Source organism: Schistocerca serialis, chromosome 2 (assembly GCF_023864345.2).
Source record: "Schistocerca serialis cubense isolate TAMUIC-IGC-003099 chromosome 2, iqSchSeri2.2, whole genome shotgun sequence".
NCBI classification, from domain to species: domain Eukaryota; kingdom Metazoa; phylum Arthropoda; class Insecta; order Orthoptera; family Acrididae; genus Schistocerca; species Schistocerca serialis.
In genome coordinates, this window is record NC_064639.1 from 710,149,029 (window position 1) to 710,175,275 (window position 26,247).

A 26,247-nucleotide genomic window follows, 5' to 3' on the forward strand; every position below is an offset into this window, starting at 1 on the left:
GCACATTTCTTCATAGCTTCAAACTGAGTTTCTTGATTTTGATACCTAATCGTCATAAGTGTTCTAGTTCCGACATAAAGAGCAATAATTACGTTATGAACCTCACGAAACTTTATTTTTCAAAATAGAGTGCCAGTTTTTGACATTTAAATAGAATATAGCCTGCAGATGTATCGGAAGAATATACGAGATTATGGAGTCATCACAAACTGTTACCACCTCTGTTAATAAAGTTCCTTCTACTTTCAAAGCTCCTGGCATTTCTCACAACTGTAATTTAAACGTGTCCGCCCCCCCTCCCCCCCGCTCCCCCCATAAACCATGGACCTTGCCGTTGGTGGGGAGGCTTGCATGCCTCAGTGATACAGATAGCTGTAACCACAATGGAGGGGTATCTGTTGAGAGGTCAGACAAATGTGTGGTTGCTGAAGAGGGGCAGCAGCCTTTTCAGTACTTTCAGTGGCAACAGTCTGGATGACTGACTGATCTGGCCTTGTAACACTAACCAAAACAGCCTTGCTGTGCTGGTACTGCGAATGGCTGAAAGCAAGGGGAAACTACAGCCGTAATTTTTTCCCGAGGGCATGAAACTTTACTGTATGGTTAAATGATGATGGCGTCCTCTTGGGTAAAATGTTCCGGAGGTAAAAAAGTCCCCCATTCGGATCTCCGGGTGGGGATTACTCAGGAGGACGTTGTTATCAGGAGAAAGAAAACTGGCGTTCTACAGGTCGGAGCGTAGAATGTCAGATCCCTTAATGGAGCAGGTAGGTTAGAAAATATAAAAAGGGAAATGGATAGATTAAAGTTAGATATAGTGAGAATTAGTGAAGTTCGGTGGCAGGAGGAACAAGACGTTTCGTCAGGTGAATACAGGATTATAAATACAAAATCAAATAGGGGTAATGCAGGAGTAGGTTTAATGATGGATAACAAATAGGAATGTGGGCAAGCTACTACAGACAGCATAGTGAACGCATTATTGTGGCCAAGACAGGAACGAAGCCCATGCCTACCACAGTAGTACAAGTATATATGCCAACTAGCTCCGTAGATGACAAATAGATTGATGAAATGTATGATGAGATAAAAGAAATTATTCAGATAGTGAAGAGAGACGAAAATTTAATAGTTATGGGTGACTGGACTTCGACAGTAGGAAAAGGAAAAGAAGGAAACGTAGTAGGTGAATATGGAACGGGGGGTAAGGAATGAAAGAGGAAGCCGCCTGGTAGAATTTTGCACAGAGCATAACTTAATCATAGCTAACACTTGGTTCAAGAATCATGAAAGAAGGTTGTATACGTGGAAGAAGCCTGGAGGTACTGGAAGGTTCCAGATAGATTATATAATGGTAAAGCAGAGACTTAGGAATGAGGTTTTAAATTGTAAGACATTTCCAGGGGCAGATGTGGACCCTGACCACAATCCATTGGTTATGAACTGTAGATTAAAACTGAAGAAACTGCAAAAAGGTGGGAATTTATGGAGATGGGACCTGGATAAACTGACAGAACCAGAGGTTGTAGACAGTTTCAGGGAGAGCATTAGGGAACGTTTGACAAGAATGGGAGAAAGAAATACAGTAGAAGAAGAATGGGTAGCTTTGAGAGATGAAATAGTGAAGGCAGCAGAGGAACAAGTAGGTAAAAAGACGAGGGCTAATAGAAATCCCTGGATAACAGAAGAGATACTGAAGTTAATTGATGAAAGGAGAAAATACAAAAACACAGTAAACGAAGCAGGCAAAAAGGAATACAAACGTCTCAAAAATGAGATCGACAGAAAGTGCAAAATGGCTAAGCAGGGATGGCTAGAGGACAAATGTAAGGATGTAGAGGCGTATATCACTAGCGGTAAGATATATACTGCCTACAGGAAAATGAAAGAGACCTTTGAAGAAAAGAGAACCACTTGCATGACTATCAAGAGCTCAGATGGAAACCCAGTTCTAAGCAAAGAAGGGAAAGCAGGAAGGTGGAAGAGTATATGGAGGGTCTATACAAGGGTGATATTCTTGAGGACAATATTATGGAAACGGAAGAGGATGTAGATGAAGATTGAATGGGAGATATGATACTGCGTGAAGAGTTTGACAGAGCACTGAAAGGCCTAAGTCGAAACAAGGTCCCAGGAGTGGACAACATTCTATTAGAACTACTGATAGCCTTGGGAGAGCCAGCCCTGACAAAACTCTACCTTCTGGTGAGCAAGATGTATGAGACAGGCGAAATACCGTAAGTCTTCAAGAAGAATGTAGTAATTCGAATCCCAAAGAAAGCAGGTGTTGACATGTGTGAAAATTACCAAACTATCAGTTTAATAAGCCACGGCTGCAAATATTAACACGAATTCTTTACAGACGAATGAGAAAACCGGTAGAAGCCGACCTCGGAGAAGATCAGTTTGGATTCTGTAGAAATGTTGGAACATGTGAGGCAATACTGACCCTATGACTTACCCTAGGAAATAGATTACGGAAAGGCAAACCTACGTTTCTAGCGTTTGTAGACTTCGAGAATGCTTTTGACAATGTTGACTGGAATACTCTCTTTCAAATTCTGAAGGTGGCAGGGGTAAAATACAGGGAGCGAAAGGCTATTTACAACTTGTACAGAAATCAGATGGCAGTTATAAGAGTCGAGGGGCATGAAAGGGAAGCAGTGGTTGGGAAGGGAATGAGACAGGATTGTAGCATATCCCCGATGTTATTCAATCTGTATATTGAGCAAGCAGTAAAGGAAACAAAAGAAAAATTCGGAGTAGGTGTTAAAATCCACGGAGAAGAAATAAAAGCTTTGAGGTTCGCCAATGACATTGTAATTCTGTCAGAGACAACAAAGGGCCTGGAAGAGCAGCTGAACGGAATTGACAGTGTCTTGAAAGGAGGCTATAAGATGAACATCAACAAAAGCAAAACGAGGATGATGGAATGTAGTCTAATTAAATCGGGTGATGCTAAGGGGAGTAGATTAGGAAATGAAATGCTTAAAGTAGTAAATGAGTTTTGATTTTCTGGGAGCAAAATAATTGATGATGGTCGAAGTAGAGAGGGTATAAAATGTAGACTGGCGATGGCAAGGAAAGCGTTTCTGAAGAAGAGAAAGTTGTTAACATCGAATATAGATTTAAGCGTCAGGAAGTCATTTCTGAAAGTATTTGTATGGAGTGTAGCCCTGTATGGAAGTGAAACGTGGACGGTAAATAGTTTAGACAAGAAGAGAATAGAAGCTTTCGAAATGTGGTGCTACAGGAGAATGCTGAAGATTAGGTGGGTAGATCACATAACTAATGAGGAGGTATTGAATAGAATTGGGGAGAAGAGAAATTTGTGGCACAACTTGACTAGAAGAAAGGATCGGTTGGTAGGACGTATTCTGAGGCATCAAGGGATAACCAATTTAGTATTGGAGGGCAGTGTGGAGGGTAAAAATCGTAGAGGGAGACCAAGAGATGAATACACTAACCAGATGGAGAAGTATGTAGGTTGCAGTAGGTACTCGGGGATAAAGTAGCTTGCACAGGATAGAGTAGCATGGAGAGCTGCATCAAACCAGTCTCTGGACTTAAGCCAACAACAAAAACAACAACAACATGACTTGGTTGCATAGCGGTGCGTTAATAATTTTCAGGAACTTGTGGATTCAAATCTTGTTCAAATGTTGTCGGGTACATACAAATTTTATTTTTAAATCCTGGTCGAAATAGCTCGGATCATTATTTTTATTCAGTTAATTGGTTTAAATGTAATTTTTTTATTTCTGTTCGTTTGCTGTGTCATTTTAATCATCATATTAACATTTTTATTCACTCGTTTATCATTTGGATTCTTTGTCCATGAGATTTTAATGATTTTTATGTCTTAAGGTTGTTTTAATATCTTATATTTTTATCGTTTTATATTTTTGTCCATGTCAAGCATTTGTTATTTCTATTCGTCATGCTGCTTGAATTTCATTTTATGTCTAATCCCTGCTTTCATCTAAATCCTCATCTGTGTTATTTTGTCCATACTGCAACAAGAATTTTTGTTGTAAATATCTGTATGTCGATTACCATCCAAAAAATGTAGATCTTGTAACGAAAAACACATTTTTGAAATAGTTGCACAGCAAATGTGAGTAGTTTATTTCACCTTTTGTTTTGTAGCCAGCATTTTCAAACGTTTAAATATTATGATAGGTAAACAACCATAGCCGGCCATTGTGGCCGAGCGGTTCTAGGCGCTTCAGTCCGGAACCTAGCTGCTGCTACAGTCGGAGGCTCGTATCCTGCATCGGGCATGGATGTGTGTGATGTTCTTAGGTTAGTTAGGTTTAAGTAGTTCTAAGTCTAGGGAACTGATGATCTCAGATGTAAAGTCCCATAGTGCTCAGAGCCGTTTGAACCCTTTTTTAAACAACCATAATTAAACTGAAACTTCCTGGCTGATTAAAACTGTGTGCCGGACCGAGACTCGAACTCGGGACCTTTGCCTTTCGCGGGCAAGTGCTCTACCAACTGAGCTACCCCGTGCTAGTTCTGCAAGGTTCGCAGGAGAGCTTCTGTTAAGTCTGGAAGGTAGGAGGCGAGGTACTGGCAGAAGTAAAGCTGTGAGGATGGGGGCGTGAGTCGTGCTTGGGTAGCTCAGATGGTAGAGCACTTGCCCGTGAAAGGCAAAGGTCCTGAGTTCGAGTCTCGGCCCGGCACACAGTTTTAATCTGCCAGGAAGTTTCATATCAGCGCACAATTCGCTGCAGAGTGAAAATCTCATTCTGGAACCATAATTAAAATCACATGTACAAAAATTCTAAATAAGAATGATAGAAAGAAAAGTTAGAACGAATGAAAAAGTTATCATGATTCTTAAAATGAAGCATCAAAGGATCAGAAATAAAACAAAATTACATTTAAACTAATTAATTGAATAAAAATAACGTTCAAAGTTATTTCGATAAATATTTAAAAATAAAAATGTGAAAGAGTATGAGGTGATTAGTACCCAGAATCTTCAGCATGTCAGAAATATACCCTAGCCATTGTACTGTGCCATTACTTTGTAAGATGTAAGCATTTTTAGGTCACGCGAAATTCTTTGCACTTTTGCATCAAAGTATTGGTTCACGTTGTAAGTGGTCATCATTGGCGAAACTATGGTAAACGTTTGTCGCCTTCCAAGCAATTTTAATACGTTTAACCAGTTCATTGACCCGAAATTAGTTATTTTCCTTGGCTGCACACAGCTACTTTCATGTTCTGGTGAATGCACAGCCACCACTGTCGTCTGCGTGATGTGGGATGTTTGGGAATTTTCTGTTCTCCAGGGGTTGGAATAGCCTACCTCATTTTTTATATACCTTAGTTTCATCGTCCTTCAAGAATTTTCCATGTATGTGGTTGTAACAGTAGCAAGTGAACAGACGACTAGATTCGCTGTTCCCGAGATTCTTACTCCCAGGCGCCAGGCCATGACAATGCACCTGTAGCGACTATCGACCAAGTCGCGTGTAATGTCTTTGTTTGGCAAGCTCTCTGTGAGCAGTCTGTGGTCGCGCGCGAAACGATAAACACGTGTTCCGAGAATCAAGAAGGTGAATATCTGTATATGTGTGCTTCGTACCCATAAAATCGTGCTTATTACCTGTGGTAAAGTGTACATCATTGGATCCAGCTATCCTACTACACTAAACCCATACTGATGACCCCGAATTCATTTGCGAGTGCTACAGTGAACTCTCGTACCGTTGAGCAGTACACAATGGATCGCTTGCCACTTGCTACACCAAGCACATGTGCCAACTAGGTTTTCCAATGCAGACTTCGGCTTTGTTTTCCAATTATCCACCTTATGTTCGCAATGTTTTGACACAGTTTCTGAACACATCAGCTAGCTGTACGCAACAGGACAGTGCTCCTACATTCCCACAGCCATGTGTGCCGGCATCAGGTATGAACAATAACTTTTCGTTATCGTACGTGAATCAGCAGTTGTGCGACAGTGTTCTATACCAACAGAACGTTATTCTTGGACAAAACTTCGCATGCGAACGTTTTAAGTCGAATGTGAACTTTCCACATGTTCCGAGTGCTCAACAATGGCCGACACAATGTGCTCAAACCCCAGTGACTATGCTTACAAGTTTACCAAGTGCCAGTGTGAACTTTCCACCCGAGTCAGTGGTGGTACACATCGAGCCAGACGTTCGTGATGGGAAATTTCATGTTTACCACATAACTATGGATTTTGCACCAGCCGCCCAACCCCCCCCCCCCCCAACACTATTAGCATCCACTTTACGAGTGTATTCGACAGCACACGCTGTTCCTGCCTCATGTGCTCCACAAATGTTAGGTGATTATAACAATTTTAATGCACCTGTAGGGGACGGGCCTGGAAACTGTACTCTATCATTCTCCGCACATCGGTCGACTACGGTTGACTCCACGGCGCCGGTCTATTCTATGCCTGTTGGTGTTACTCCATCGACTGCCCGACTCATTGATTTCTTGACCACGGTCGAGTCAACTGTGTCTACCATGCCGCATGCCACTGACACTTTTGGGAACTGGTACACCACTACCGCACCCAAGCCAGTTATGCTGCAGAGCTATGGACAGCGAGTGACAGTTTGTGACAAACAGTTATGCCAAGACTACCCCATCTGTTGGCGTAAGCTACCGCCCCTTCGCAGGGACCACCCATGGTTTGCCTCAGTCGACCAAGTCCTGCAGCTACACGGTGTCACTGATGACAACTCAAAATTCCTTTGCTTACTATGTCACCTCCATGATGAACTGGACCTGATCTGTGATATTGTGGCTTCGCCTCCCACTATGGACAAATATGCGTTTGCCCAACGCACCATCCTCAAGTGCCTATCCATGTCTACAGAGGATGTTATTCGCCTCATCAGTCACAAGTAGTTGTGTTCCAGATCCCCATCGCAGGTCTGGCATCATCTTAATTGACATACATCATCTGCAGGAAGCTACACTTTGGACCATCTGGTTGCTCAAACTTCCTCCAGAAATTAAAATTCACCTGCTCCTTGTAACTTCGGCCCCACTGGACGCTAAACTGAAGATCACAGACCAGGTTTACAACATTCTGCCACCCCCACATTCCTCAGGCCTCAGGGGTTGGCACACCTGCGCAGCAGTTCTATCGTGCGGTACAGAGTGCTCACAACTCGCTCCGTGCATGTGCACAAAGCCAACGCCGTCTACCAGCCGCTGCCATAACTCCTCTCCTACCAGCACTACTGCACTGCCGCCATTGAAGGAATCTGCAAACACGACTCCCTCCACTGCCACTTCAACCTCAGCCAACTCAACAGATGATGCTACGCGCCGTTCTGCTTGGTGTTATTTCCATTCTCGCTTTGGTGATGCAGCTAAGAAATGTCATTCTCCATGTGCGTTTCCAAACTAATAGCGCGACCCAATTCAGGTGCTATGGGCCGTGTAGCATCATACAGACGCCTGTCCCTTAATACTTCTTCACTTCACATGCCTGGACACTTGTATGTGAAAGATGTGGGTCTTGTCTTTCATTTCTAGTCGACATGGGGCCAAGGTTAGTGTGATACCTTTGTCCGCAGGTATTAAATTCGAGCTTCAGCCTTGCCCCCTGCTTTGAGCTGCCAATAATTCCTTGATCCAGTCTCATGGAATTACTAATATAAACCTTAAACTGCAGGACATTAACACTCCCTTACAGTGGACTTTCGTTATCGCCGATGTGGATGAACCAGTGCTCAGGGTAGATTTTCTCTTAGCCCACGCCCTTTCACTAACCTACAAATAGGTATACCAATCTTTAACTCAGTAGACCGTACCACCAGTTCCAGTATTTCTTCTCTCACATCCAAGAGTGCCACTCTATTGTGCGAGCTAGCTGAAGCCACTGTTGCAGTGCTCTCTCTTAAATCACACAACAAACTTTGGGGCTGCAACATAGCCCTCTGCTTATGCATTGCCGCCGTGCAAGCTCATGGACGCTCGTAAGCAGGTCACCCAGCTGTCACACAAGGCCACGCCCCCATCCCCCGCATCACCTCCTCGCACCCACCGCCGATGCTGTGTGACTTTTCTATTGCCAGACAGAAGTTGTGCCCGCGACAGTACCAAGTACCCGACCAAGCTCCACGACAAGAACTACCAGTGAATCGTCGCCACTGCTGCTGATCCACTGGCCTGGGACACACAAGTGTATGCATTAAGGTAGTCATTCCGCATCAGGTGCAGGTCCATCATCCCCGTCAGTGTTTTCAATAAACAACAATACTGTTCATAGGATCAATACCATGGAAGGTCCACCGATATGCACAAAGGTTCGGCGTTTAAACCCTGAAAAACTTAAACACACCAAAACTATTATTCAGGAACTTTTAGACAGTAAGACTCTTCGCCCTTCTTCTAGTAGTTGGTCATCACCCATTTATTTAGTGCCTAAGAAAGATGACACCTTCCACCTCTGCAGTGACTATCGGGCACATAACACCAGAACAATTTTGAGATAATTATCCAATCCCAAATATTCAAGATTTTCCTTCCCAACTGCATGGGGCACAAATTTTCAGTGTAATAGACTGTCACAAGGGATACCACCAACTGCCAATGGCACCGGAGGATGTTGAAAAAACTACCATCATCACCCCGTTTGGATTGTTCGAGTATCTGTTTATGCTGTTTGGCCTTAAAAATGCTGTAGAGATGTGGCAATGGTTCATTGACTCATTGGTTGGAAAACTGAACTTTGCATATGCGTACCTGGATGACTGGTTAATTTTTTCTTCCTCAGTTGAGGATCACGAACAACACTTAAATGCAGTGTTATAACTATTACAAGCAAATGGTGTTTAGTGAACAATGCTAAGTCACAAAGCTGCACTAGTGTCGCTTTTATGGACCACATGATTTCTGCTGACAGCATCCGCCCCCTACCCGAAAGGGTCGAGGCCATTAGTACAGTGCCCTTGGCCAAAGACTTTCAGGGCCTCCGTCACTTCCTTGGAACGGTAAATTGCTACCGCAAACAAATTCCGCACACTGCCAACGTAGAAGCCCCACTGACGGATGCTCTCACAGGAAAAAACACTTCAGGGTTTTGGGCAGTCACATGGACTCCAGATATGCGATGCACATTTGATAACCTCAAGTCAGCCTTACAGATGGCCGTTATGCTCACTCATCCCATTGTTGATGCTCCCATCTTGCTTACTACAGATGTGAGTAATACAGCAGTGGGGGTGGTACTTCGGCAATCCATGGGTTCTGTTGTACAGTCACTCATATTTTTCTCTCACAAACCGTCCGTTTCCCAACGTAAATGGTCGACCTTTGACCAGGAACTATTTGCTATTTATAGCGCTATCAAATATTTCCAAGACAATATCGAAGGTCGCCATCTCGTGCTATTTACTGACCACGAACCACTGATATACGCTTTCTGTAACCTAGGCAAGGACTCATCGAAAACGTTTTCGTCATATGGACCTCATATGTCAGTTTATGAATGACATACATTATGTCAAAGGAGTAGACAACGTAGTGGCCGATTTTTTTATCTGATGTGTCGATATTATCTTCACAACTGGACCTCAGCGAACTCCCTAAATTGCAAATAGATGATACTGAACTCGCCACATTGCGCTCTGATGCTAAAACAGGACTCAGACTAGAGTTCCAGACACTTCCTGGGTTCTCGTCACCCATCTAGTGAGACATTTCAACAGGATGCATACATCTGGAGATCCCTGCAGCTCTCTGCTGAGACATTTTTAATAGTATTCACGATTTGGCACATCTTGCCATATGCACCACCACACATCTGGTAATGTAATGTTTCATTTGGCCTGGGGTGATAAAACAATGTCGCAGCTGGGCACGAGCATGTGTGGCTTGTCAGCGCGCAAAAGTAGGGCGTCATGCACAGCCCCTCAAGGGTAAGTTCAGTGTGGCAAAACGAGGATTTCAGCACATACACATCGATATCGTTGGGCCCTCACCCCCCTCAGGCCCCTTCCATTAACAGGTTTACCCGCTGGGGAGAGGTAATTCCCCTCAATACTATCACAGCCAACACAGTGACCCGAGCCCTTTTATTAACCCTACGACGCCCAAGCCTTTTTTTCTAACTTGGATGCCTAAGGGGGGGGGGGGGGGTCCAGCGAACCCACAGGTATTAAATAAGTTTACTGAGGAAAAATTACAACTTTCAAAATGGTTTATGTATTTTAACTAAGGCATCGGTTTATAAATGTTGTTTATTGTTATAAATATTGTATTGAGTGAATAAAAATTGACATATTACAACACAAAATACAGATGTGTTCATATACAATAGACTACTCTGAGTCCTCAACCTCAAGGTAAGAGACACACTTCACAATTTTTTCTGAATGTGTGTTACACACATGTTTATAACACTGTCCACAATACTGTTTTGGTTTACCTAGATTGTTGTACTTCTGCTTCTTTGTTTTAGCTTCTCTTATACAAATATGGCACCGACCTTTCCTGCAGGAGGCTGACGTGCTTCTGTTGTCACTTCTTTGATTTTCTTTTGCAGAATGGTCTCCATTGATTGAACAATTTGGTTAGATAACCCTCTTGCATTGGCACCTCTTTCTTCTACCTGCAATTTCACTAGTTCCATCCCAGCTTGCAGAAGATAAATTTTCCATTTGTTGTGTTTCTTTTCATTCCATCTTGGATGTTGCTGGATGAATATGGTGGTTGCATTGATAGCACAAATGTTGATGAGAGAGTAAAATACAGATAGAGGCCATCTCTTTGTTCCCCTCTTGCAGGTGTACATACGCGCCATTTGATCAATAGTATCAATTCCACCTTTAGTGGAATTATAATTGCATTTATCTCAGTTTTATTCTTCTCTCCTCCAACAGTGCCTTTATCTTGGTGCATTGTTGACAACATCAGTAAGTTTTTACTTGGTTTCGTTTTTGCTATGTAGGACACCAAAGTTACTGGAGGCCTACCTGTTGATGGGTCTGTGAACAAGAACATTGATGAATATGGCCCTCGATTTGACGTGTTCTTCATTATGTCTGGAATATGCTTCCTGTTTGACTGGAGAGTTCCTACTGTAGTAACTTTGTAGTCTTGGTATAACTCTTCCGCCAAATCCACCGAAGTGTAGTATTGGTCTGTAGTAATATTTCAACCAGTATTTTTCACAGGTGCTACCAGACATTTGATGACAGATGCTGAACCCCGTTCTTCTTTCCACAAATTCTGAACATTACCTGCATAGGGTTCCTCATTCAAGACGTATCTGCCAACTGCATTGGGCATCGTGCGTATAAGGATGCCATACTTGCCCGACTTATCCGTCATAAATACTTTGAAGGGGCAGCGCCCTCTAAACAAGCCCAGCATCTCATCTATGGTGAGGTGGACCCCTGGTTTACACAGTAGTGGAAACCTATTATTTCCTTTGTTGAAAACATCACAGAGTTCTGTGAACTTGTCTGCTTCCCTTCTTAGCTGGCGGGTACTTTTGTCATCAAACCTTATGATTGCAATAAGTCCTTGAAACGTTCTCTTGCCATAATACCCTTGTAAACTGGACGACCCATTAGGTCTGACCAAAGATCGTGTACACTGACAGAATTGTCCTTATTTGCCCCCATAAGTATCAGGATTCCTATAAAGGCATACAATTCTTTCTCATTAGTCAAAGTAACGTTTTGCCTAACTGCCTCTTCATTTGAAATGTTTTACTATAACATCCATGATTCCAGGTGTAAGAAGTAACTTCAAGGCTTCTCCAGGTGAATGGCAAACACCAACTGTAGTTACTCCTGCCTGCTCTCTTACTATATTAGCAACTGACCTCTGAGGAATTCTAGGCTGTGTGGTTACGTACCTTCCTCCAGACGTGGCCACAATAACATCCTGATGGTCACTGCCTGAAGCTGCGGTACCTTCATCTTCTCTAACATCCACATCACTTTCTCGATCTGAATCATACTCCATAACACCATCCTCATATTCACTTTCACTCCCCAAGTCAGAATCTTCATCTAAAATTTCATTCAGAACTCTTTCTAAAGACGAGTCACGTATTCTTTTAGTCATTTCTAAGTCTGGGTGTGAACAGTAGGCAACTGCACTAACTCACTGCAAGTTTACAAGATAAATAACAGCTGACTGACATCAACAATCATTTCCTCTGAAAGTAAACCGATTGTTGTGAATATCAAGAATACCATCCAACAAGAAACTAACTTGCATTGTTGTAGATATGAGAAATACGAAATCCTACTAAGGGAAATTTTCTATAGCATGGAAGCCTAAGGGGGCGTTTGTTGGACCAATAATAAGTTGATTTATTTTTTCTTTCAAAGCAGGAATTTTCTATAAAATATATTGGCACTAATGTTTCATAAAATAGCCAACAAACAATAACTCAAAGGGATTATGCAGTATGAAACTTACTTGGGCAAAAGCAGGGGACATAAAAAAATTGTGGGTTCAACCAACCCCCTCATTAGGCGTCCTAGGGTTAATGTGGATCTCGCACTTCGGCTGCCCAGCTTCTATCACCACCAACCAGGGTCGCCAGTTCGAGTCTGCCCTCTTCTGGCAACTTTGTGAACTGTGCAGGGTGAAACAATTTAGGACAACAGCATACCATCTCCACAGCAATGGTTTTGTCGAATACTGGCACCGAACGCTTAGAGCTTCCCTGATGTGCCATGGAGGTGAGTGGGCCGACGCCTTACCATGGGTAATGTTAGGCGTTCGGGCCACATACAAAGAGGACCTTGCCGCATCCCTGGCAGAAGTACTATTCAGAGAACCCCTCACACTCCCAGCAGAAATAGTTAAGCATGTTAAGGAGCTAATCACTAATATTCGTGCGCTCCCTCCTCGACTGCACTCACTCCCTCCTGTATTTCAGCATAAGGACTTGGCATATTGTACTCACATCATGGTGCGCATTGACACCATCTGACCGGCACTCAGCCCTTCATATTCTGGCCCGCACAGAGTCATATCATGATGTAACAACACGTTCAAAGTGCTCATTAATGGCACACCTCAAACGGCATCTGTCTGCCACCTCAAACTGGTGTGGTCTCTAGGAGAACTGCCCGATACCCCACCCTGTCGGTCCCCACCCTCTACTACACCCACCTCGCATGAGGCATCTACCGATGGTCAGCAGGTGGGTGACGACCATACCCACACGTGTGATGTTACCCACTCCAAGTCTTGTGACAGTGCTACAGGTGCGTGTGACATCCCCCTATAGAGTGACGCGTGTGATGACTCCTCCTCCTACAGGCAGCCCCCCACCTTTCCCCTGTTGGGATTTAGTGATGTATCAGGGGCCAGCCTCAGAACATGTGATGTTGCCGGCGATGACTCGTGTGGAGATTCTGTCAACCCCTATATGCAAGTGGTAGTTAATGTCAACACTGATTTCATTTGCAGTTCTACAGTGTTTTTGTTATGCATCTGGATAATGTGTGTGTATTCTACGAACGAGCCAGTTCCCTAATGACAACTTGACCCACATTCATCTTCTCCAGTCTGTCCCCTTGCCTGTTGGTACTGACCCACCAACGGTAAGAGTCTTTCGTACCACAACAGACCTTCAGGTTCGCTACCCCGGCTCCTCACAACCCACTGTCCCCTTACCAGATCACTCCACTGCTGTACAAGGACTCGCCCGGTCAGGCAGGACCATCCGCCCCCTCGCTGGCTCGAGGACTTCATTTACTAATGTAATGTAATGTATTGTTTCTGTTTAAACACCCTCTCCCTCCCCCCTGGGTGCTTCCTTTACATGTATGCCCTCATATTAGTGTTTGTGCTCCACACTCTATGGTAGGGGGGTGGGGGGGATAATCTGGCGACTATCGACCAAGTTGCGTGTAACATCTTTATTTGGCAAGCTCTTTTTGAGCAGTCTGTCATCGCGCGCGAAACAATAAACAAGTGTACCGAAAATCAAGAAGGTTTATATCTGTATATGTGTGCTTTGTACCAATAAAATCATGCTTATTCCATGTGGTATAGCATACATCCTTGGATCCAGCAATCTTAACACACTAAACCCATACGCCCTTTGTGAAAGTCGTCTATGTTGGTGGGTGTCTGACTCGCATTGTTGCTAGTGTGATTCCCCTTCGTCTCTGCTCTACGTATATACTTTCCTTGCCATTAAGTGCCCACAACGCTACCAGTCCACGTTCAGTTTCGCAGCGCCAAGTGAACATAATGTTTTGGCTTATCAGTTGTAATGGTCGCCTAGTCGTAAATATTGCTATACTCGCACTATTTCACTCCCATTTACGGAGCTTGTTAGCACTTGATGTTAGGTTGGCGCCATTAAAATGCATTGTGGTAATCGCTGCTGCTTGCTGGATCGCTGCTGTGTCTCGATGCTGATGCTGGCTCTAAATCTGGTTGTCTAGGGTTTAAAAGATGAGGTCCCGTGTTTTTAATGTGCTTTTGATGATAAATAACGAGCGAAACCAACAAATATTTAAACTTCAAATATTTATTACTCTGGTGGCCATCTTAATTCCACTGACCACCAAAGCCAATTACACAACACAAAGTAGTACTTCTTTTACATGTTCTTTGCATTGTTTATCCATCTCAAGCAATAACACACAGACACACTTTACCAAAGTGACATTCCGACTGTGCTCCCGACCCTGCTTGCTGCTTGTATTTATAACCTTGTCAAAGAACTACTAAAAAGAGATATAGTTTATAAGTCACATGTACATCTGTTATCATAATTTGTGCAGAAAAGTTATTAATTTACATCGAGTGACATAATCTAACATGTTATTAAAATGACAGACATATTTGTTGACTTGACAGAATAATTCTTTGGTACAAAAAGGCCGTTTTTTAGAAGTTTGTCAATTGACTTCTCTAATTTGCATAAATAAGTAAATAACATGAATTATTAAGAATTACATTGGTTTTCGTCTAAAATAGGAGTGTTTACGTGAATACTGATTGAAAACGGTCCTAGTGAACAAATAGGTTACACTGGGTGATTTTTATTTAAGGAGATCCAAAATACGTGAGTTGGCCACTATTTTTCGTACTTCATAATAATTATTTAAGATGAACTTAGTGTTTTAGCATGATGACATTTGCTGCATCAGTGATCAAGTGATATTAACTTTTGTGTGGGTCAGTTACTCAGTATAATTTAATGGGTTGACTGTTTATGGAGACATGTTATGCAATCATTGTTAACATACACAATAACTTTTCTATAATCATAAATACTCATTAAACTGGTTGAATTTGTAGGGTATCGCATACTTCGGTAAAGTAAAGCCTTTAATATGTTCCGTTACACAGTGTACATCTTAATAAGCTAGAAGCCAGTTTTAGACGTAATTGACTATTGATAATTTCGACGTTTACTCCCACGCAATCAAAAGATCATAAGAGACTGTAAACACCTGTGTTCTCTGCATTTGTAATCCCTCTGAAGCCCAGGTAAATACAAAAATGTCAATAACCTCTCATGAAACCACAGTGCAGTCAGTATGATCTACTTATCTGAGCTTCCAACACTTCCTGTTTTACCGGTGGAAATTGGAGTCACTGACTGAAGTGGCGTTACACTGGGACTCCTATTAGGGAAGATAGTCAACCGAATACTCATCTGATCACCCAGATTTATGTTTTCCATGATGCCCTTAATTTGCTTAAGGCGAATGTTGGGAAGGTTTCTTTCAAAGCACATGGCCAAATTCCTTCCACAGTCTTCACTAATTTGAGCTTGAGCGCCTCTCCAATGACCTGTCATCGTTAGGAAGTTAACATTCCTCATCCTACTTTTCTTTCTTCTCTGTATAAGTGACAGAAGATGACTGAGTTTTGCTGATACATTGCAGGCCCATCCGTACTATGTGTCTGACGCAACGATGGACGACCTGCAATACCTGCTGGAGCAGCTGACAACTGGGGATGCTCCAGAGGCTGCTCGCCTGCTGGCTGTGGATTGGAAGGGCCGCTTGCAGGATGGTGGGCCCTGGATTGCCTCTGCTGAATACTTCTGGACACTGCCACTCACCTATGACCGCATGCCCAAGGAGGACCCCAAGGTATGATTCCACATACAGTGTCCCTAGTTCTGTAGTCAAATAAATACGCTGGCACAAATATAAAGTGTTAGACCATGAAGCACAATTTCAATATATATCAAATTTTCTGGAGATCTTCTTCACATAACTGGTGTTAAACGATTAAATTTTCGTTCCATTGGGAATTCGGGTTCATCATTAACATCAGTATATACTATTGTATTCACTGTGGCATGGAAGCACTGAGCCTCCAAATGCCTTCTTTAGGAATTTTGCGTCATGTCTGAATCACATGCCGTGTCAATTCCTGAAATTTTCTGCCTGGAGGCTGGCATGAAGATATACATGTTCCCTTCACGTCCGAGACATACTTAGCTGGTGACAAATCAGGGGACTGGTTATGCCTGTCAAGGATCTGTACGCTCCACAAAATGTTTGCAGTTTGTACTGTGGTGTAGGTTTTACATTGTCCTGATGAAATATACTAAAGGGTATCTTGGTCTTAAAAGTAAGACAACAACAATTACCGTTCTTGGCACATGACAGGGAGCAAAAACTACTAGTAAGTCCTGTTGTCATATCCTATAGCTCTTCATACCATGATTCCAGAATTTGGATTGGTATGGTCTCGCACAAGACAAGACAAGCGATATTCTTCACTGAACACCACAGAGTACCACTCAACGTACCAGCTAACTATGGCTCTGCACCCAACTCGTAATCTTAACCGAGCTTCCAGTAATGCTGAACGATTCTGCTGTCACCAACGCACATTTAGCGTAAGGATAAAAAAAAAAAAATCAAGGTAAGAGAAATCAAGTTTTCTACTGAGGCATACTGAGAGAGATTTTTTCCTGGATTAGATTATATTACATTACATTAGATTCAGTTTTCGTTCCACAGGCCCTAAAAATTAGATGATATGATTCTCGTGGTTGTGGAACATGTCAGAAAGCATAACATAAAAACATAAAACATTTGAATATAATACTTACTACCCTGATCATTCGTCAGGAGATTGTCGAAATAAGTGAACACAATGCGGTAATATTTACAGAATTAACATGCTCTCAGAATGAAACATTGTTATTCACTATTAATAAATTTATCATACACAAAATACCCAGTCTTGTTTATTGTGACCAAGTGCTGTCAAAACCGAAATCTAACAGACATTTTTACTTAAGCTGGCTTAACAGTCTCTGTTAAGATATTCATCTATAGAGTAGAAGGAGTTGCCTATCAAAAAGTCTGTTTAAACTGTGTTTTATCCGAAGCCAAGTTTTTAACGGCTGCTGGCAATTTATTGAAAATGTGTGTTCCTGAATATTGGACCGCTTTTTGGACCAAGGTAAGTGATTTCCAGTCTTTATGTAGATTGTTCATATTCCTAGTATTGATACTGTGTATTGAACTATTGGTTGGAAATAGAGATGTATTACTTGCAACAAATTTCATTAACTAATAAATATATTGAGAAGCAGTGGTTAGAATACAAAGTTCCTTGAACAGGTTTATACATGATGTTCTTGAATTTACACCACAAATGATTCTTATCACACGCTTTTGCACCCTGGCTCCATTTATAAGTGAAAGAGGACAGGAAATGATTAGTAGCGGTACAGTGCTCCCTTGGCCATACACCATATGGCGGCTTTCAGAGTATTTATGTACGTAGGTGAAACAGCATAACCAAAATTGCACAAAAAAGGAAATCCAATAAGAGCAGTAGTCAGCTCTGTAAATAACCCAACACACAAACTGTCACAGAAACTGAGTAAAATACTGATTAAAAATCATGCATTCGGAATAACATGTTCCATAAAGAGACAGCTTGGTACTAGCTGAGGAACTAAGAGCCATGAAATTCCCACAGTTACTCGGTTTTATGAATCTAAATTGCCATTTGTCACTCAAATATGACCTATACAAGAAGCTGTAGCACTAACAAGAAAAAACGTTATCAGAAATGAGAAAACTGCATACACAGAGATTGTTGAAGTCATGGAATGCCTCCAGCTTACCCTAAGATTACAGCTATTGAACATTTAATGACAAAGTTTATAAGTAGCCAGGCAGTCTAGCAATGACATGATGTACATGTAGTACCATAGCTGACACATACATACATTACCTGGAATAAAAGTTATTTAACAACCAAGAATACTGTCTAAAGAAAATTGTTTTTTATAGGAGATACACACATTACTGCTAGTAAAAAGACTGCCTAAGGGAGTGGACAAACTAAATTAATTGACTAGTCTTCACCAGAAAATTAACTTTACAGTGGAACATAAACAAGCCAAAAACATCAGTTACCTGGACCTAAACATCCCATGGCACAACAATACATGCATATTCATAATTATGAGAAAAATATCTGCAACTTTATATCACCCAGACATGAAGTGGCATACAGGTCTATACTTCTCAGAGCAATTGAAGTATCTTTTAACCAAGAAGAAAAGCTTGTAAGGATTTTGCAGAATGGGTTGTGCTGCGAAGTAATTGTTAAAAAATCGATACGTTGTGCCATTTCCGATTTATTTAGCATTGAAGTTAGCCATTCGGGACTTTTTGTGCGCAAATTCAAGCAGCTTGCCAGAGGCGGTGCTGCCAAAAGTCTTCTTTGTTTATTTCGCTCAAACTGAACAACAGAGCGATACAAAATCTGGACACTGGACAGTAGCAAGCATCTCTTGTTCGGTTGAGGAAACCAATGAAGAACACATTTGGCAACACCACCACTAGCGAACTACCTGAATTTGTGCACACGACAACTTGACTGACTAACTTCAGTGCTAGTTACATCGTAAATGGCGCAACGTAAAGAAGTTTTTTCTTAACAATTATTTCTCGACACAGCCTACCCAGCAACACTCTTGCAAGCCTTTCAGACTGTTTCTGACCACAATGTATGCGAGCAAATAATGATTCATGCTGTTAAGATAAAATCCATCTGCACAAGAGAATAGTATATCGTATTCTGTGGGTGACCTATAGCGTTCTCTCTGTTGATTATGCGTAAAAATATCCTCTCTAAAAATGTTTAGTTTTTGTACGTTTTGCTTCCATTGTGCACGGTGCACAGAAAATTGTGTGTGATGTTCAGTACGTACGAGTATATATGTGAGTTTCTGCACAAGTGGACCACAAGGAAACCATAAGGGGGTGGGTGTTCTTGCCAAATTCGTTCTTTACTCTATATGAAGATCATAATAAATATTGAAAATTCCGCATCTTTTATATACTGCAGTAAAGACAATAGAAAAATGCAGCAACTCACTTACCGAAAACGTCACGAATCACCATCTACATCTACATGACTGCTCTCCAATTTACACTTAGGTGTCTGGCAGAAGGTTCATCAACCAGCTACAGGCTGTTTCTCTATGGTTCCACTCTCGAACAGCACGTGGGAAAAACGAACACTGAAGTCTTTCCGTGCGTCATCTCGGTCCTCTTATTTTATTACGATGGTAGTTCTCCTTATGCAGTTGGACGCAAACTAAATATTTTCGCGTTCGGAGGAAAAAGTTGGTGGTTGTATTTCGCCGCAACGAAAAACGCCTTTGTTTTAATATTTGCCAAGTCGTGTGTCACAGCTGATAAATACTGAGCAAAAGCAACTACGATTACGAAATTTTCGGCAAAGTTTGGACTTTTAGAAAAGATTCCAACGATTCCGTACACCAATTCATTATTTCAGATGCACCGTTAATGTATAATAATTACTACCCAAATCTTTCTTAAACAGAATTGAGCAGCAAACAGTTCACGTGACTGGTGGATATCAAGGAGGGTTTAGGAAACATATATCGTGTGCTGAGCAGGCTCTGTGTTGGAAGACAATATTAAGGGTACGGTGAAATATCTGATCCTAATGAAGTACGGTAGTTCGACAAGAACATGGCCAATTCCCCTTCTCTTTAACAGTGTATTAGACAGTATCATCAGACAATGGGGAAAGAAATCTAGAGTGCAAACATTGTGAACTCAGGACAGAGAATCGATGTGAAGTGCTTAGCTGTTGCTGGCACCATCTAGCTATCTTCACTAAAACTAGTCAGGAAACCAAGTACACTGTAGAGAAGTAACAGGAGGCAGCATCGAAGACAGGCCGTCAGATAAGATATGAGAACACTCATATAATGGAAGATTTAGATAAAAATATTAAAAGATCCTCACTACAAACGAAATATGAGACAATTTCATATGTCACACCCTTGCTACAAAAGTGACGTAACTCAAAAATCTTCATTTTTAGGTCATTATTATGGCAGAGTTGAAGAAACGTTATTTGACCACTCACGAAACGTGTGTTTCCGTAATTTCATAATCTGGTCGTTAGAGGACGTTGTGTCACTTTAATTTTTTGGAATAGGGAAGTGCTCATAACAACAAGAGCGTTGCATTGTTAGTTGATCATTGAATTCCATAGCGAACTGATCGTTGTTAAGAAGTTCAGGGCCCGCATCTCGTGGTCGTGCGGTAGCGTTCTCACTTCCCACGCCCGGGTTCCCGGGTTCGATTCCCGGCGGAGTCAGGGATTTTCTCTGCCTCGTGATGGCTGGGTGTTGTGTGCTGTCCTTAGGTTAGTTAGGTTTAAGTAGTTCTAAGTTCTAGGGGACTTATGACCACAGCAGTTGAGTCCCATAGTGCTCAGAGCCATTTGAACCATTTTTTTAAGAAGTTCAGAACCGTGTTATGAGTTGTGACGGTGTTTTGGATTGAACCCACAAAAAAGCATCGTGATATTTTCATTTGTGTCACTAATGTTGATCGAGGTAAGCACAGAAAGGCTAATTTGGATTATGTCAGTTTTTAAGAATCATTTAAGGAAATTTCGAGTTACGTTAGTTTTAATGAATAAATTGAACTTTTCCATTTTTGTGCTTTGGTCAGCCGGCCGGAGTGGCCGATCGGTTCTAGGCGCTACAGTCTGGAGCCGCGCGACCGCTACGGTCGCAGGTTCGAATCCTGCCTCGAGCGTGGATATGTGTGATGTCCTTCAATTTCTGTTCCCTTTCCATGTACAATAATGATGCTGTCATCAAGGTGTTCATCTGTCGTAGTGCACGATAGTGCAGAGGATGGAAATTGTGCTACTCTAGCATGCAAGCAAGGAAAAGAAGCCCGTGAAACAGCTCCAAGTAATGAGGTAGAGGAAAAACATAATAAAATGTTTCAAAATCTACAATTTCAAAGAAATGCCTCATCCGTAATGAAATGCTATAATGATAGAGGATCAGTTGCTGCTGCTCCCAGTTCTGATGCAGAAAAAAGTGATATTTATGCTAGTGCATATAGGTCGGAAAGTTGGTTGGTTAAAGTTCTCTCTGCCTGAAAACAAGAAAAACGATATTCAACATCTCTTCGATGAAAACATTATTTCAAAGAATTATTATACGTAATATTTATTATAAAAAATATTCTCAGCGTTTGATGAGTAACTGAACGTATTTATGCTGGTGCATGTAGGTCGGAAAGTTGGTTGGCTAAAGTTTTCTCTGCCTGAAAACAAGAAATACGATATTGAACATCTCTTCGATAAAAACATTATTTCAAGGAATTATTATACGTAATATTTATTATAAAAATATTCTCAGCGTTTGTTGAATATCTGAACTGTTCATTAGGATTCAATAATTTTAGTGTCTAATAACTATTAGGCTTTTATAACATGGAAGCGACTGCCACGAAAGATCGCCCCGAAAACAAACTATAATTCGCAGTCAGCAGCTAAGTAACACTCAGTAGTTCAAATAGTTTCGTCAGTTGTTCAGATAATTATTTCGTCATTCAACTCTTCACATCACTCCTTTGTTTTTTCAACAATGTATAAGTTTGTAAGTAGGCTGTTTAGGTTTTTTTATTGGTAACGCCACCTCTGTATGAAAATCACTGGCTGTGCTGTGTGCAGTCTGTGGCTGCTTTGCATTGTTGTAATACTCGCCATTGTAGTGTTGGGCAGCGGCCGCTGGATGTGAACAGCGCGTAGCGTTGGGCAGTTGGAGGTGAGCCGCCAGCAGTGATGGATGTGGGGAGAGAGATGGCGGAGTTTTGTAATTTTTCATGAACTGATATATTTATATATTATGATATCAAGGTAAATACATTGTTTGTTCTCTATTAATATCTTTCATTTGCTAACTATCCCTATCAGTAGTTAGTGCCTTCAGTAGTTTGAATCTTTTATTTAGCTGGCAGTAGTGGCGCTCGCTGTATTGCAGTAGCTTGAGCAGCGAAGATTTTTGTGAGGTAAGTGATTTGTGAAAGGTATAGTTTAATGTTTGTCAGGGCCATTCGTTAGTAGGAAATTTTGAAAGTCAGATTGCGTTGCGCTAAAAATATTGTGTGTCAGGTTAAGCACAGTCCTGTATAATTGTTGAAAGGGGACGTTTCATATGTCGACCCTTAGCCTAGGATACCTCACTGGAATCTTCTGATTTTTTTCTTGTAGTTTGTGTAATTAGTGTAGCTATTGTTTATTGCTAGCGCGTAATTGTAGAGAAAATCTCCTTTGTAGTTGCAGTCTTTCATTGTTGTACAGTAAAACAGTTTTGGCATGCATGTAGATTTGCACCAAGTATTTCGCAGCTGCAATTAACTAGATATTATTTTCAGTGCTATTTTAATGTGTTCTCTTATTTTTGATCTTCAAATTGTGCTTTTCTTTGTTATCGTGTGAAATACTGTGACAATAATGGCGTGTGAAAAACGTAACACTAGGCTCCAAACTAAACTGAGAAATAATAGTGATGACGAGCGTAGCTTATCAGCGCCGCCGAGTAATGAATTTACTAATGTTCAAAGTAGTAATTTGGTAACTGTGCACAGGGAAATGGAGCGGGCGTCAAACAATGGCGTGGACAGTGAAACAATTAGTGAAGAGGGAAGCATTATTGATCGATCGGTCGGCAATAGCTCGCCTCAGGAAGCCGAAATGACACGACACGATCTCGCAAATACTGTAGATTCAGGTTTTGGATCCTCACCGTTTTCTCAAATAAGTCAAGACACATTTTCTGCTTGTCAAAATGTGAATGTTTCCGGTGTAAATTCACTGCCGAAAAGCACTGAGGAACATGTTTCAGACACCAATGCATTGTTATTACAATTAATACAACAAATGGGACAAACACAGCAAAAGCTTCAAAAGTTAGACACAATGGAACAAAATCAGAGACAAACACAGCAACAGTTAGACGCAATGGAACAAAATCTTCTCACCATGCTTGAACAAACACGTGAAGATTTAACTACTGAGTTACATAACATTGAATCGAAATGTCAAAAAGTCTGTAATGACGTAAAAACACAAATTTGTGAGCATTTTCAACCTATTTTTTCGCGGCATGAAAATGCATTACAGAATCACGAAGCAGCCATAAAAGAACTGCAAGCCATTGTTCATGAAAATCATGAGACCTTGTGGGCTAAAATTGACTCAGTTGCATCTACCGATTCGGTTACGCAACTTGCAATAACTCAGGAAAACTTAAAGGACACAGTAGATACGATTTCAACACAAATGGACACTCTGAAACTTGGTTCAGAAAAACACACTGAGGAAATGTGTTCACTATCGGAGAAAGTAGCCGAACTTTCGGATCAGGTCACTAACTTATCTACAAAGGTAGATGATGATCTGAATGACACAAGACCTGTAGCCTTCACTGACACTGAAGAGTGCGAACAAATTAGGAAATTCAAACAAAATCAGAATCAGATTAATATGCAACACCAAAGAGAAATCCGGGAAGTACAAGATCAGCTGACACAGTTAATACAAGAATTACGTATTTCAGAGGATACTCGCGCCCCAATACGGGAAGAGGGACTTGTGGGCTAAAATTGACTCAGTTGCATCTACCGATTCGGTTACGCAACTTGCAATAACTCAGGAAAACTTAAAGGACACAGTAGATACGATTTCAACACAAATGGACACTCTGAAACTTGGTTCAGAAAAACACACTGAGGAAATGTGTTCACTATCGGAGAAAGTAGCCGAACTTTCGGATCAGGTCACTAACTTATCTACAAAGGTAGATGATGATCTGAATGACACAAGACCTGTAGCCTTCACTGACACTGAAGAGTGCGAACAAATTAGGAAATTCAAACAAAATCAGAATCAGATTAATATGCAACACCAAAGAGAAATCCGGGAAGTACAAGATCAGCTGACACAGTTAATACAAGAATTACGTATTTCAGAGGATACTCGCGCCCCAATACGGGAAGAGGGACTTAGAAATACGGAACAACCACAAAATAATAACACAGGACACTTCGGAAGTTATGAAAGAAATTGGCAAGGTGCACCGAATTTTGAAATGGAACCGCCGAAACGACATAACAATGACCGATATGCGACTCGCCGACATGATGACTTTGACTATAAGCTGTTCATTACTACACGTAAATTCAAAACATTTAAGAATTCTGGGAACGACATTCATCCACAAGCATGGCTCCATCAATTCTCTCATTGTTTTCCTCCCAACTGGTCATTAGAGCACAGATTAGAATTTATGTGTGGCTACTTAGAGAATGAACCAGCTGTAAGAATGCGGTCGGTCATTCACGATTGCCACAGTGAAGGAGAGTTTTACCATGCCTTCCTCTCAGCATATTGGTCTCAAGCCACACAAGACCGAATAAAACATAGCATCATAATGATGAAACGTTTCGAACAATCTGAATTTTCCAGTCTTGTGAAATATTTTGAAGACATGTTGCATAAGAATCAGTATCTTTCAAACCCATACAGCCCCTCAGAACTCATCCGCATTTGCTTAATCAAACTGCCTGAACATTTACGACATATTATTTTGGCAGGACGTTGCAAAGACGACATTGAAGCTTTTCAGGGACTGTTACAAGAATTAGAAATTGACACAGACAGTCGCGGGATGCGAAAACAGGAAAACAATCACTACAGGTCACATCCGTCACAATTCCGTGACGACAGAAACGATAACTGGACGCGACAAGGCTATTCTCACCACACAAATCGTGACCAAAATAGACACCACCCGTATGACAACCGTTGGCAGAGTAGTAATAACTACAGGGAAAGATCACCTCTCCGTGGTAATGACTATCACAGAGACAATAAGATAAACAGACAATACGGGAACCAAAATAAATACTACCAGGGGAGACAGAATAACTTCAGACGCAACAGTTCAGCGCGGAGTTACGATTCAGGGAGAAATTCTCCACCACGTGACCGACAAGGAAGAAACTACGGATTCTACCGAAATGACGACAGACGATATGATCATAACGACAGACGTCAATTGCATCAGAACTGGCGGGATTCAAACAGAGCAGGGCCCTCTCGGCAAGGCGAATCTGTAGAAGTTAGGTCTCCAAATCCCATTAACGACGCGCGCCAACAAAGAGACAATAGGCAATGACTCGCACAGCAGGCAGCTGCGTGCGGCCGCTGGCTCAGGGAAAAATAACATAGACGCTAACCTTGAGAAAAACTCCAGTATTCTTTACCGACGTATACCGCCTGACAATTGCATTCAAGTTCAAACTCTGAGTACTAGGAAGAGTAAAGGTTTACACCACATTTCACATGTAAAACCGTTTATTGAAAGATAATCTGCTTTTTAACTTTGTCTTTGCCATAAAACTTTTCACTTCACATTTCTAGTATGCTTTGTCAGATTTAGAATCTGTTAACATGTAACAATGTTTGAAGTTCAATATCCAGCCAAGAACCAAGAGAACTTATTGAAACAGAAATTACGAATGCATTGTTATAGTGAACAGACGACACAGTGTTGTATTTGTACATTCTTGCTTGTTAGTTGTACGATTAGAACATTTACCAGTACTGCTAATGAGATTTTAATGCAACATTTTGGTTTATTTGAAAATACATTCTGAATTTAATGTGCTTTCTGAGAGATACCAGATGACACAGAGGTTAGTTTATGTGACAGCTACATGATTTTATCACGACGCTACTAATGAGTGACAATATACAATGTTGCTTTTGCGGTGTTTCTGTTTTATGTCTGCACAGTTTTTCTGTTTTATTCTGGAAAGTAAAACATGTTTTAGTAGTAACTTCTGTGGTATAGCTACAATGAGACAGACTTTTCCGTAGCACAACAATACGTTACAGCACAGTAATTTCTTCATC

The 26,247-nt window shown here is 41.4% G+C and overlaps 1 protein-coding gene across 1 annotated transcript in view; it reads left to right on the forward strand.

Annotated features, from left to right (window-relative positions):
• The window catches only part of LOC126456347 (damage-control phosphatase ARMT1-like), a 144,016-nt gene that overhangs the window by 107,548 nt on the left and 10,221 nt on the right, over window positions 1-26,247 (forward strand). Inside the window, exon 5 of the mRNA XM_050092100.1 lies at window positions 15,888-16,097. Coding sequence (XP_049948057.1) covers window positions 15,888-16,097 — 210 coding nt within the window. The remainder of the gene's footprint in view (window positions 1-15,887; window positions 16,098-26,247) is intronic.